At 41.5% G+C, this 14,953-nt stretch overlaps 1 protein-coding gene across 1 annotated transcript in view; it reads left to right on the forward strand.

Moving 5' to 3' along the window:
* Positions 1 to 1,253: 1,253 nt before the first annotated feature.
* The window catches only part of THEGL (theg spermatid protein like), a 44,528-nt gene continuing 30,828 nt past the window's right edge, over positions 1,254 to 14,953 (forward strand). The window contains 3 exon segments of the mRNA XM_028506181.2: positions 1,254 to 2,048; positions 10,077 to 10,105; positions 13,165 to 13,195. Of these exon segments, the coding sequence (XP_028361982.1) occupies positions 1,447 to 2,048; positions 10,077 to 10,105; positions 13,165 to 13,195 (662 nt within the window). The 5' untranslated portion in view covers positions 1,254 to 1,446.

A 14,953-nucleotide genomic window follows, 5' to 3' on the forward strand; every position in this document is an offset into this window, starting at 1 on the left:
GTTCAGAGTTAACAAAGCTTTCTCTCCATCGCTTGGCCCTGCTAATCCTACTTGGCTTCATTCTCAGATTCTCTTGCCAAGGGACAGCTGTCAACACCAAGCCTACAGCATTTGCACATAGCTCATGATCCCAGAATAAAATGGACCCCCTCCTTTTAAGGCAACCACCCAGCAGATCTCAGAGAGGGGCACTGATGGGCTCTGCCAGGGTCACATATTCATCCTTTAACTAATCTCTGTGGTCATTTTGCCCAGACCAGGGAGAGGGGCTGCATTAGCCCCCTCAAGCCATCTGGAAGAAGTTTCCCCAAAGAAAGAAGGGGCTCGACTTTTAGAAGGAAAGTGAAGGGATGCTGGCGGTGGGGGGGGCGGGGGTGGGAACGACACACTAGAAATGACAGCCATCCGCAGTCATTCACTGTGCTCAGTACTGGGCATATATATACCAGCTGCCAGGACAGAGAATGTCGTTAAGGTGTTTATATTCTGGCTGGGGAGGCAAACACAAAAAATTTTTAAAGCAGAAAAATAATTAAAAATTGTGTAGAAACAAGGATTTGAGATAGAAAATAATGGTAGAACCTTTTAAATATTACTATGGGTTCCGAAAGGTCTCTCTGATTAGGTGGATATTTAAGCCGAGCCCCAAAGGATAGAAAAGTGCCGGCATGTGAACAAGGGGAGAAGTGGGCTCCAAGTTTAGGAAGAAACTGAAACAGGAAATTGCTGGACATGTTAGAGAGGACCTGGAAGGCTGGAATGTAGCCAGAAAAGCAGGGCAGCCCACAGTAGCTGAGAGAGAGAGAGAGAGAGAGAGAGAGGGAGGAGGACTAGATCACTCATGAGGCACCTTATGGTGCAAAGCTTGGGATTTATTGTAAACACTTTGGAGTGTCATAATTGGAGGTCTACCAAGTCAGAACACCAGTTTGGAAGGCATTGAGGAAACCAGAGGTCTAATGGTGGCCTGGACCGTCCATCTCAGCATCCCTTCTGAGCATGATTAGAGGACGAAAGCCTGTGCAGAATCTCTGTCAGGGAACCTAACAGAGACTTGCCTGTGCTGAGTGGCGCAGTAACTAGTCTGGAAGCTGGGACGTCCTGCACCAGGGCCTCAGCAACTGAGAGAGCAAATGAAAGTACTCGCCCTCCACGCAAGCCAACAGCTGGTCAGCAGCGCGGCCCAACTCTCCGCGGACACGCGTCTCTGGCTCCATTTGACCCACTGGGGGAGCTGGCTTGTGGGCCCCTGGAGCAAGTCACGTCGCCCTGGCAACCAGAGAACAGTCGTGGGGAGTGGGCGGGGACGCAGGGAGAGTAGCAGCCTCTGTGTTAGGTAGGGGTGGGCTGGGGTCCGGTGCGGGTGGCTCCTCATCTCGCTCCCGTAGCACCCAAGGCCATCAGCGACCCCACTAGGCTCAGTGCAGCGGAGCTCCCCGGACCCTCATGGAGAGACAAGAGTTTTTGGGTTCATTAGAGGTGTTAGATGGGCATAATACGACAGAAGTGTCTGCTTCTTTGGAAGTTCTCCAGGCGCCCTTAGTACACAGAATTCCCCACCTGCACGACGAGCCCACCGAGCCTGAGGAGCAGGAAGAGCTCCAGGTATCTGAGGAAGCCCTCGAGCAAAGCCAGCGAGACGAAGACAAAGAGATCTCTGAGCCCCACAAACGCTATAAGTCATATTCACTTTCTGACCCCCACAAACACTATGAGCTCTATGCTCCCCGTGCTCTCCAGCGGCTCCACGAACGCAACAAATCCTACGAATCCTGTGAAGTCTACGAATCCTACGAATCCTCTGTGCCCAGGGAGCCCCATGAACCCCGTGAATCCTGCGACCACTACGAGCCCTACGATCCCTATGAGGTCCATGTGCCCCCCAAGCCTCAGGAGCCAAATGCACCCCGTGAACCCCACAAGCTCCACGCGAGGCGTAAACCCCATAGGCCCCAAGCTCCCCGAGAGGCCCACAAGTCCCGCGAAGCTGAGCTGCTTCCCAGCTCCGCCTTGATGATCTCTCCGTCTCTTGTGATCAGATACCCGCCATGGATTCCCTGGTGTTCTCCAAAAGGTAGGTGTTGGGGCCCCTCCAAAGCACTGAGCAACCAGTCCCACCTAAACCTTGGCGTCCTTCTGTGAAGATTTGCATGCTCGCTTCGTTTGAAAGGAAGATGGCTCATGGTGTCATTTACCTGCTGCCTTGCAGTCACCTCTTTCGGGACCTGAAGGGAGTCTGATGGGAATTTGAGACTCTAGTAATGAGAGAAACTGAATGTCTTCACTCTCTCCTCCCTTCACCTGATGACCTCCTGGCTGTCTTTGATTATCCATTGTCACTTCTTTTTGAAGCCCTTCTTAATTTTTCTTTACAGTTAGTTATTGCATTCCTCTGGGTTGCCTATGTCGTATTAAGATTTTGCATTTCATTGTTATCTTTCTCCCCGGCTAAAGGGAAGATCATTTAAGGTAGGATATTTTTTGTCAGTGTTTGATCAGCTCATGGTGACACTCAAGAAATGCTAGTTATTATATTGTTAAAGTTGTAGTAACAAAACATTCACTGAGCAAGTATTAAAAGGATACATTTACTAAGTGCTTACTATATACTCAGTCCTCACCAAGTTCATGGGGACAACAGGGCTAATGGGACTTGGGTATGAACATCTTTTATTCTGCCCACACCAGCTCACTTCTAACCTTTCAATGATAACCCAACTCACAAGTCTTTGTCCACATTGGACTTCCAATCCCTTAGTTGACTATTTTTTAAATCTTATATATTCCTTGACTCCTCTTTATCAGCCTCGATTTTATGGTCTGTCATTTCAGTTGCTCAAGTAATCCACCACCACATTGGCTTTTTGGTTAACCACCATACTTCTCCTAGCAAAACTTCAACTCTGGTGAAACCCAACTACCCACCTTCTGCTTATACAATCAGCTGCTGTATAAAATCCCACATTCGTACTGAGTGCTCTTATTTCAGGTTCATGACCACTAATCTCAGTTGGTCACTTGGCACTGCCTAGGAAGCCCACTTTATTCACCTAGTTCGTTCCCACTCCTCCAGCCTCACACATTTGACCCCCAAACAGCCTCACCCTTTATTGAGAAAATAGAAGCAATTGGTCACAAACTGCCTTACTTTCTCAACACTGATCTATTCCCAAATCTGCACCCTTGGCTTCTGTATTTTTTCATATCGCAGGAAAGAATGGTGCCTCTTTCTGTGAAAAGAAATATCCTGCACTTGTTCTATGGATTCCACTCTTGCCTCCTGAAGAAATTGCCACAGTTATTTCTTCTCTTTCCTATGGCATCAATTTCTCCCTTTCTAATCAGTCAGTCCCATGAGTATACATATATTCTCCAGGACCTTCCATCTTGAACTAACCCTTGATCCCCGTGTCTTTTTCAGACCCCTCCTGCTCCCACTATTTTTCTGTCCCTTCACTGAAAAAGTTGTTAGAAGAGTCATCTAATCACTGATTACATTTTATCATCTATCATTCCCTCCTCTACCCACCTAGGTAGGCTTCTTTCCCCTCCACTCCATTGAAATTATTCTAGTTTACAGCCTTTCTCTCTATCGCCAGGCCTGTCAGCATGTACAGAGATTTCAATGTCCATATGGATGATCCACTTGGCCTCTTAGTTCTTTGACCTACTCACTTCGAGTGATCTTGTACTTCCCTCCATCTTGGGCATGGACTGGCCTAGTCTTTGATAATTTCAACTGTTGTACCACTTCTAAAATCTCTATTTTAAGCACTCTAATCTCTAACCATGCCCTATCTTTCCACCTCACCCACTCTTCCTTGTATCCCCTCCATCAATTCTTCAGCCTCAAAGGGAGTTCTAACTAGCTGATGCTATTAGCCTTTCATCACATGTCACCACCTTATGTCTTTCTGTCCCTCCCCACTCACTTTGCAGTCCATGTTACACCAATAGAATCACTCCCTTGCAAATATCCTGAAATCCCTTGCCTCTCCCTCTATCATTCTTGCCAATTCTTGTCTGCACTTGAAAAACAGATGATGAGAACAGAAAAACAAACAAATTTGTATATGGGAGTTGATTCGCTTGGGATGCCCACTAGCAATGGAAGCTTTTATTTCTCCGTAGCCTCACCACTGGAATGTATGCTCAAACTTTTGGCTTTTTGAAAATCTAATACATGAAAAACAAGTAGTATGTCAATTAAGTTTTCATTTGTAATTATCTTATTTTATGAGTGTTATTAAGTGTCATTTTTGGTATATATATTTTCCATGTCCTTTGCCTACTTTCCTTGACTTGCTAGGTTTTCCCCTTGTATCCAGAGAGATTAGCCCTTTGTCTGGGGTATGTATGACATTTCTTTCACTTTGCTGGTGTTCTGCTTGTCTTTGCTTATTTTTATTTTGTTTTTCCCTAAAAACATTTTATAGTAAAATTTATCAATCATTTCTTTCATGGTTCTGTATTGAATCATCATTAGAAAGGCCTTTTTCTACTCTTAAGTTACAAAGGAATTCACCTATGTGTTTTCTTTTATCAACTTTTAAAAAAAACATTTAGATCTTTGATCCATTTGGAATTTATCCTGGTGTATGGTGTGACTTATAAGTCCAATTCCTAGTGCCTACCCAGTGCCACCTTCACCCAGGTGAATGAACATGAAAATTAGATTTAAAATTATAAAACAAAGTCACAAAAGTGCAGACCTAGGGGTGTGAGAGTACCTTAATAGTTACTTGGGCATGTGATATTTTCGAGCTTTAGTTTGTGTAGAAGTATACGTTTTTGTTGTTGTTTAGTAAGAAGGAAGGGCTTGCCCTCTTACTGCCGCTGCCTTCTCATCCTCAAGCAAAATCCTTCCCCATATTCTTGCATTTCTTGTCCACCTGACCCTGAGCTTCGGCAGTGGGAGCACAGTGCTAGGGAGTTGTGCCTACCTAGGAGAGGGGCGAGGAAGAATGAATAGCACTGTCAGACCATAGAGCTTAATATACCACATCATAGAGCATCCCAATGTTTGTTTACATAGTCACACCCGACAGAGAACTGGACTGCTTTAAGACCAGTCTTCAAAACAACAGTACACCTAAAACAAACGTGAATTTTACTTCAAAAAGCCTTGAAAGGTACTGTAGGTCTTACTGAAGTATTCTCGAAGAAATTATACCACCTAACACAGCAAAACCTGCTAAAATGTTCTAGAGGCGTTTTCTTCCCAAGTCCCTGTCACTATCACAGCAACTCCCCCAATACCTTTCTGTGTCTCTCAAGCTCCAACTTGCCTCAATTCCTCACTCCTCTGTGTCCTTTAGATCTGTTCTGAGAGCTGCTTGTAGATTACTGGTACCCCATTCGGCACAAGGACTAGAGGCTGAGCAGCTCAAGTGTGGGCTTCTTCGGAGGCAGGGTAGAGGGCAAGGCGGAGAATAGTTATACTTCGATATTACAAAATGCTTTGTTTTTACACATGAGTCTCCTAGGGTAGGAGAGCCTCAGCACCGTCAGGAGCAGATGGCGTCCGAAGGGAGCGCTCTCCCAGCAGATGGCAGCCCTCTCCCTCATACCGTCTGGAGCACAGACCCTATCATCTCGCTCGCTCGCTCCAGAGGGCGACATGAGCAATGTGGTTTATGTGCTTATCGAATAAAACACAAACATTGAAAGGGCATGATAGAACACACACAAAAAACCAAAACTACAGTCCAATATCTCTGATGAACACAGATGCAAAAATCCTAAACAAAATACTAGCAAATAGAATATAACAGTGCATTAAAAACAACACATCATGATCAAGTGGGGTTCATTCCAGGGGCACGAGGGTAGTTCAACACACACAAATTGATCAAGGCAATACACCATATTAACAAAATAAAGGATACAAATCATATGATTTTATCAATAGATGCAGAAAAGGCATTTGATTAGATACAACATCCACTTGAGATGAAAACACTTAGTAGAATGGGTATAGAAGGAAAGTACCTCAACATAATACAGGCCATCGATGGCAAAACCTCAGCTACTATCTTTTTTTTGTTGTTTTTTTTTTAATATATTTTATTGATTATGCTATTACAGTTGTCCCATTTCCCCCATTCTCTCCCCTCCACCCTGTACCCCCCCCACCCACATTTCCCCCTTTAGTTCATGTCCATGTGTCATACTTATGAGTTCTTTAGTTTCTACATTTCCCGTACTATTCTTGCCCTCCCCTTATCTGTTTTCAACCTACATTCTATGCTACTTATTCTCTATACCTTTTCCCCCTCTCTCCTCCTCCCACCCCCCTGCTGCTAACCCTCCATGTGCCCTCCATTTCTGTGGTTCTGTTCCTTTTCTAATTGTTTACTTAGTTTCTTTTGGTTTTGCTATAGGTGTGGTTGTTAATAATTGTGAATTTGCTGTCCTTTTACTATACATGTTTTTTCTTTATCTTCTTTTCTTAGATAAGTCCCTTTAGCATTTCATAAAATAAGGGCTTGGTGATGATGAACTCCTTTAACTTGACCTTATCTGAGAAGCACTTTATCTGCCCTTCCATTCTAAATGAGAGCTTTGCTGGATAGAGCAATCTGGGATGTAGGTCCTTGTCTTTCATGACTTGGAATATTTCTTTCCAGCCCCTTCTTGCCTGTAAGGTCTCTTTGGAGAAATCAGCTGACAGTCTGATGGGAACTCCTTTGTAGGTTACTGTCCCCTTGTCTCTTGCTGCTTCTAGGATTCTCTCCTTTGTTTTTACCTTGGCTAATGTAATTATGATGTGCCTTGGTGTGTTTCTTCTTGGGTCCAACTTCTTTGGGGCTCTCTGAGATTCTTGGATTTCTTGGAAGACTGTTCTCTTTGCCAGATTGGGGAAGTTCTCCTTTATTATTTGTTCAAATATGTGCTCGATCTGTTGCTTTTCCCCTTCCGGTTCTGGTACCCCTATAATCCGGATATTGGAACGTTTAAAGGTGTCTTGGATGCTCTTAAGCTTCTCAATTTTTTGAATTCTTATTTCATCCTGCTTTCCTGCTTGGTTGATTCTATCTTCCTTCTGGTCCACTGTATTGTTTTGAGACTCATATTCCTTCCTTTCACTATTGGCTCTCCTCCGCGTGTCTTCCTGCATTTGTTTTATGGTAATCTGCATTCTTTCATCTAAATTTCGTCCAAAATCAACCAGTTCCGTGAGCTTTCTGATCACCAGTGTTTTGAACTGCGCATCTGATAGATTGGCTAATTCTTGGTCGCTTAAAAGGATGAGTCCTGGGGGACTGATCTGCTCTGTTGAAAACATGGTTTTTTTTTTTCCCCCGTCTCTCCTTTTTTTTTTCCGGTCTGGTTGCTCTTGTTACGGTGGGGGGCGGAGCCTTAGGTGCTCACCTGGGCTGGGCACCCCAGTTGCTAGATTGTGATGTTATATGTGGGGGCCGGGAGGGAGCGGGAGCGGGGCGGGAGAAAACAATGGCGGTAGTTCGGTTCCCCTGGACTCAGACCCTTGTCTGGGCTTCCGGGCCTCGAGCTCTGCCCTGGTCCACAATCGCTGCCCCTCTGGGTCTGCCAGCCGCAGCTTGCGTACTCAGGGATCACCGCTGCCTTCTAGCGCGCCGGATGGCTTTTGCACCGATTTCGCGCCAAACCTTCCCCCAACCTCTGCGCGCCGCCGACTCGAGCCAGCCCCACGCCCGCCGGCTCGTCTTCTCCTACCAGTCCGGATGAACGTGTCTACTTCAACTTCTTGGCTGCCTGACTTCCATTCAGATAAATCCTCTGCCGGATCTGGGTGTTATTCTGATAGTAAATTATTGTTGTAAATTATTGGTTTTCTGATCTTGGTTGTACGAGGAGGTACGGTGCATCCACCTATTCCTCCATCTTGCCAGAAGTCCAGAGGGCTGGGACTTTCCTCAGCTAATATCTTAATAATGAAAAGCCTGAAAGCTTTTCTCTAATATGAGAACAATATCATCTCTGTACATTTTCCGTTCTAGCATTTATTGAAGTTATTTCAGACAAACACATTCCCCTTGACCAGTACTTTATGGGGAAATCAGTTAATTGGGAAAGTGCTTCATAGGATGGCTTTCTTGTAAGAACTTGCATATAAGTTAACCTCATCTTTTCTGGGGAATAATATTTGGAAGAATTCTGCCTTATATTTAGTCATTTGTGACATTTTACTGGAAACATTCTTATTTTTCTTAATTTAACATGGTTTCATGAAACACAGTAAGAGTAAACTTTGAAGAAGGGAAAAATAAGAAAATAAAATTCTTTCATTTTCTCTTGTCTGATTATTTTATGCCTGTATAACACCAGTGAGACTTCACAAGAGACATTTCTTTCAGATTTCAATATCAGAAAAAGTTGGAGTGTTTTGCTTCCAATGGTAGAACGCTCAGTTGCAACTGTACTGGGCTTTATTGCACATTCTTTCTTTGTTTAATTTTATTTTCCTTTCTCTTCTCCTTCCACTATTTGTCTACTTCTGTCTTTGAATTTTTCATCTTAAAACAGATAATATTCTATTGTAGTATATGTGTTTATGTAAGCATCCTCAAATCTTTTTAGAGATGAGGGGAAGGTATAAATACATATAGAAACCAATAAAACTACATGTGAGTGCATGTTGACAAGGAGGTTGTCATCTCACTAATACTTATTTTCATAGTTAGGACCCTTAGTAGTAAATGGGTCCTTAACAATTACTTAAACTTTTTAAAAAATATATTTTATTGATTATGCTATTACAGCTGTCCCATTTTCTCCCCTTTATTCCCCTCTGCCCTGCACATTCCCTCCCACCTACATCCCTCCCCCACTTTAGTTTATGTTCATGGGTCATACATATAAGTTCTTTGGCTTCTACATTTCCCATACTATTCTTAACCTCCCCCTCTCTATTTTCTACCTACCATTTATGCTACTTAGTCCCTGTACCTTTTCCCCCTCTCTCCCTGTCCCACTCCCCCACTGATAACCATCCACGTGATCTCCATTTCTGTGATTCTGTTCCTGTTCTAGTTGTTTGCTTAGTTTTTGTTTTTGTTTTAGGTTCAGTTGCTAATAGCCGTGAGTTTGTTGTCATTTTACTGTTCATATTTTGATCTTTTTCTTAAATAGTCCCTTTAACATTTCATATAATAAGGGCTGGGTGATGATGAACTCCTTTCACTTGACCTTATCTGGGAAGCATTTTATCTGCCCTTCTATTCTAAATGATAGCTTTGCTGGATAGAGTAATCTTGGTTGTAGATCCTTACTTTTCATCACTTTGAATACTTCTTACCAGTCCCTTCTTGCCTGCAAAGTTTCTTTTGAGAAATCAGCTGATAGTCTTATAGGAACTCCTTTGTAGATAATTATTTGTTTTTCTCCTGCTGCTTTTAAGTTTCTCTCTTTATCTTTAACATTTGGCATTTTAATTATGATGTGTCTTGGTGTGGTCCTCTATGAGTCCAACTTGTTTGGGGCTCTCTGTGCTTCCTGGACTTGTATGACTATTTCTTTTGCCAAATAGGAAAGTTTTCTTTAATTATTTTTTCAAATAAGTTTCAATTTCTTGCTCTTTCTCTTCTCCTTCTGGCATCCTTATGATTCAGATGTTGGTATATTTAAAGTTGTCCCATACATTCCTAGGCCTCTCCTTGCTTTTGTTTTTGTTTTGAATTCTTGTCTCTTCCTTTTGTTCCAAATCATTGGTTTGAATCCTGACTTCCTTCCCTTCACTGTTGGTTCCCTGTATATTTTTCTTTATGTCACTTTGTATAACCTTCATTTCTTCATTTTTTTTGCTGTACTCAACGAGTTATCTGAGCTTCCTTATTACCAGTTTTAAACTGCATCTGATAGGTTGACTATCTCCATTTCATTTATTTTTTTTTCTAGGGTTTTGTTCTATTCTTTCATTTGGGCCGTATTTCCTTGCCTCCTCAATTCAGCAATCTCCCTATGTTAGTTTCCAAGTATTGGGTAGAGCTGCTTCTACTCCCTGTCTTAGTAGTGTGGTCTGTGTAGCAAAGGCACTTGTAAATTGTGTGAGATGGAGCCTTAGGTAATTGCCAGTTCTTGGCAACCTACTTCACTGCTCCGCAGCTCCACTTGTTAGGGGCAGGCCAGAGAGAGGGGACAATACTGTCGTCTGGCCTCCAGAGGTCCTCCTGGCACTCGCCCCATTTCTAGTCATATCACCCGCTTTCTGTATGCACTTGGTGACCCTCCAGCTGCTGCCCTGGGGTTTGCATGTGTTCTACGTCTATGCAAACCCTTTAAGCTGCGAAAATCCAACACTTTCTTCTGCTGCCCAATCCCCACTGGTTTTTAGAGCCAGAGGTACTGGGGGTTTATCTCCCTGGTGCTGGAACCCTGGGCTGTGTGGGCTGGCCTGGGGCTGGGATCACTCACTCCTGGCATAATCCCTCCTGACTTTTATCCACCACACAGGAACGTGGGGCCGTGGGCTTGGACATGGCTGCCGCTAGTCCTCACCACACCACCTCTCCTCCTATCTCCTTGACTCCACTTCCCACCCATCTGGATGAATGCAGCCTCTTTAAATCCTTGGACGTTGGACTTCCATAAAGCTCAATTTTCTGACAGTTCTGAGTGTTGTTTTTGAGATCTGGTTGTAATTCTTTCTATGGTTGCATGAGGAGGTGAAGCGTGTCTACCTATGCCTCCACCTTGCCTGGAAGCCCCAGTTACTTATACTTAACAGTTAAACACTTTTTTTTAATTCATAGGAATTTAAACAAAATCTTAATTACTGAATTTTTAGGATTAATGAAAGCTACCAGTTATTGTGTGTGTACTATGTGTTGGGCACTAGGCAGAGTGCTTTATGTGTATTATCTTGTTTAACTTTCACACAACAGCCTTTTGAGGTAAGAACATGAGGGAAGTAAGGTACAGAGAGCTTAGGTGAACTTGTGAGATCAGAGGTCAGAGTCAGGATTTGGTTCTAGGCAGTCTGATTCCAGAGCTCGCGTCCTAGCCATTAAACAGTATTGAAGTAGTCCTCAAACTTGTCTCCTTCAAAAATTACTGGTGCCCCTGTCACACCCTCAGAGGTCAGATTTAATGGGCTGAGGGTTTAGCCTGAGACCGGCAATTTTTAAAAGATCCTTCAGGTGATTCTAATGTATAGACAAATGTGGAAGTCATTGTACCACTGCTTTTCTTGGAACATTAGCTAACAGTGGCCACTTAATAGCTGAGATAACATAAAAAGTGTGTTTCTGAAATACACAGGGAAAGTCCAACCTGTGGGAGAAATTATAGCATGGAAGGGCAAGAGGAAGGAGCATCAGTCGTTCATGTCATCAGTATTTGCAGAGGATGTTTAAGGATTGATTCAGTGTTACCCTGACTCTCTGACCTGTACAGATAGAGCTGGAGCCACATGTGGGAATAACACATGAAAACCCACAGAACAAGTGTGCAACTTTCATGGATGGACACGGGGGCATTTTCTTAGGCAACTCTCATCTTTTCCTGAGGTCTGAGTCAGTTTAACCTTAAAAAGTAGAACAATAGAAAATATCAAAATTAAAAAATTACATGTACTTTTAAAAAAAAAGTTCATAGCCTATCTCCTACCAGGCTATAAATCCCTTGAGAGGAGAGACCCATCTTACTTATTTTTATTCTCTCAGCAGCTGACACCATGTTGCACATAAAAGCCCAGTCAGTATTTGGAGTGCTTCCTACATCTCTTTTGATAAGCTGAGGTTGTAACTAATAATTCAAACTGCCATTCATCCATGTGCATCTACAGTATGCAAGGTGCTTTTCATACATGCCACAGACCTTCCTGAGAAGGGGAAACTGAGTTTCAGAGAAGTTAAGTAATTTGCCCAAGATTGTCAGTTAGCTGAGTAACTAACAAAACTGGGGGTTGAGCCATGTCTGTTTGATGCCAGAGCACACCCACTTTCCTTTACCCAAAACATTCCAGAGGGTAGAAAATGTTATTTCAGATGTAATGAAAAACTTCCAAACAGAAACTATGGAGAACAATCTATCACTATGAAGCCCATTAGGATAAGCATTTGCACAACTTGGCTTGCATGATTTTGTACATTTTCCTACATTAAAAAACCCCTTCTAAACGTGAGTTTTAATTTGCTTAACCACTTACTCTGTTTGGGACATTTCAGGCGTATGCAGTTTTCCACTGTTAAAGATATTGCAATGAACAATTTTGCACATAAATCTTTGTCCACACTTGGCATTATTTCTTTAGGGTACATTTCTAGAAGTAGAATTGGATTAAGGAATGTAAGCACTGCTGACTCATTCTGATGAGTTGTTTTTTATGAAGTGTACTAATTTAAATTTCCATCTGCAGTACCAAGAGTACTTGCCTCTCGTTATCCTTTCAGCATAATTATCTTTGCAAAAAAATTTTTTTGCTAGTGTGATAGTTTAAAAAATATCTCATTTTTATTTGCATTGTTTTGATTACAAGCAAGTTTGAACTTTATGTTTATTAGCCCTTTATATGTCTTTATACATGAATTCAATTCTATCCTTTGTCCATTTAACTGTTAACATCTACCTTAGTGTTTTTCTTATTCATCTATACTTTTATATTCTTCAAATATTAAGACTGTTAGCAATTATCATACTTACTGCCAAATATCCCTCCAAATTCTTAAACTCTTCAAGTTTTAATTTTTGACATACAGAAGTTTTAACTTTTAAATATTTTAATCTATTATTATTTTTCCTCTGTCTTTTAAAAAAAGATTTCATTTATTTATTTTCAGAGATGGGGGAGGGGAGGGAGAAAGAGAGCGAGAGAAACCTTGATGTGTGAGAGAAACATCAATTGGTTGCTTCTTGCACGTCCCCAGGACCTGACCTGCAACTCAGGCATGTGCCACCGAGCCACAACAGCCAGGGCTCTTCTATGTCTTTTGTCACCATCAACTCAGATTAAAATCCAGCGATTGGGTAGATATTCTATTATTTTTGCTTTAATTCAACTTAGAAAAATATTTAACTCCTCAATGGTGGCTTATGAACTGTGGTTTATTTCAGTAATGTGTCACATTTAACTTGGCCATTCCCCTATAGTTCTTTTTCCCCAGCTCCTTTCTCTATTGATTTGTGATACTATCTTTGATTCTTATTGAAGCTAATTTTTACATTTGCTTTTCATTTTTGCAGATGCTGTTCCCCGTGAGTTTTTAAGGAAATGGTAAGGCCATAGTCACAGTACCATTCTTCCAGACTTCAGTGGACCAGCCTAGCTGAATGGAACAAATTCAACTGGGGGCATTGGATGTGAAAGCCTAACTAGGGGTTTTGAGAAGGTTCCTGTGCTTTCCCTTCATCATAAAGCCCTTTTCTAATGACAGTTCCTTTGGGAAAAGGAAAATAGAGAAAGATAGAGATTAAGAAATGAGAAGGGGAGAGGAGATGCATGAGAACTCTTCTGTTTGCAGTGTTTTACTTGTTTACTAAATACTAGGTGTCACATAGTAGGTATGAACCTTCATGGGACTTGGGATTCTGCATTGATGATCCCATATCATAGATTTTGTGAAGCTCCAGGTCAATGTATTCCACTCCCCCTGAATCTAATTCAAGTACAATGATTAGTGACATTTCAGGAAAATGCCCTCTATAAAAAACATGTTTCTGTGTACATGTATGCACATACAATGTACAAAATAGGTATCTTCTGAAAAATAGATGTTTACTCTTGGTTTGGCTAAGATGTGGTTAGAAGAGGTTTCAGAATAGAATCATTAAAGAGAAATACCAAATACCAAGCATTCTTATCAGTGGTTCATATAGATGAGAAATAAATAATCAGATTTAATTTTTATCCACTCTTTTTATAAATGGGTTAAACCATTCATATTTATTGTTATTTTTTAACATTTGCATATATTGTTATTATTTAGGCTTATTTTGCATTTTCTATGTATTTTGCTTTCAATTTTTTTTCTCCTTTCAGGCAGTTAAACTGCTACTTTATTTATTTATTTATTTATGCTGTAAATAAAATTTTTAAAAATTTATTTTAGTCGTTGTTCAAGTACAGTTTTCTGTTCTTTACTCCCATCCCAGCCCACCTTCCCATCCCTCCCCACCTCCCTCTCATTTCCACCCCCTCTAGTTTTTATCCTTGTGTCCTTTGTACTTGTTCCTGTAACCCCTTTTCCCCTGAAATTCCCTCCCCTCTCTCCTCTGGTCACTGTCAGCCTATTCTCTATTTCAGTGTCTTTGGTTATATTTTGCTTGTTTGTTTGTTTTGTTGTTTAGGATCCTGTTAAAGGTCAGATTGAACTGCTACTTTATTTTCATGTAATGCTTGGCAGTTAAAAAAATTTTTTTCTTACAAGAATCCTGAGAAGTCAATAGTGCAGATATAATCAACTAAATTTTTGAGAAAATGAAATTCAGAGAAGTATCCATTTAAAATACCACATCACTAAAATAAACATATGCCGAGTGAGCAAACTCTCCTGTGGCTAAATAGAGCCATGGTTTACCTAGTAAGTGTTTATACTTTTTAAAATTTTTAAACTGTTTTTATATTTTTTAAAGATTTCATTTATTTATTTCTAGATAGAGGAAGGGAGAGAGAAACAGAAGGGGAGAAACATCAATGTGGGTTGCCTCTCCAACATCCTCAGCTGAGGACCTGGCCTGCAAGCCAGGCATATGGCCTGATTGATGTGGCAACCTGTGGTTTGCGGGCTGGCACTCAGTCCACTGAGCCACACTAGCTATACTTTTTTTTAAAGATTGTTTAGAGAGTGCCTTTTAAATATTTTTGTTATTATTTTAATTGTAATTATTATACTGATTCTTGCTTTTGTTTGGTTGATTTGGTCTGATTCTATGACAAAATTATGCCATCTCCATTATCTATCTCTGTCCCCATTCTCTGAAAACTTTTTGTTGAAGAATTGTGCTGTGCCTTATTGTTATGAAATATTTCCTG

This window comes from Phyllostomus discolor, chromosome 1 (genome assembly GCF_004126475.2).
Source record: "Phyllostomus discolor isolate MPI-MPIP mPhyDis1 chromosome 1, mPhyDis1.pri.v3, whole genome shotgun sequence".
NCBI classification, from domain to species: Eukaryota; Metazoa; Chordata; class Mammalia; order Chiroptera; family Phyllostomidae; genus Phyllostomus; species Phyllostomus discolor.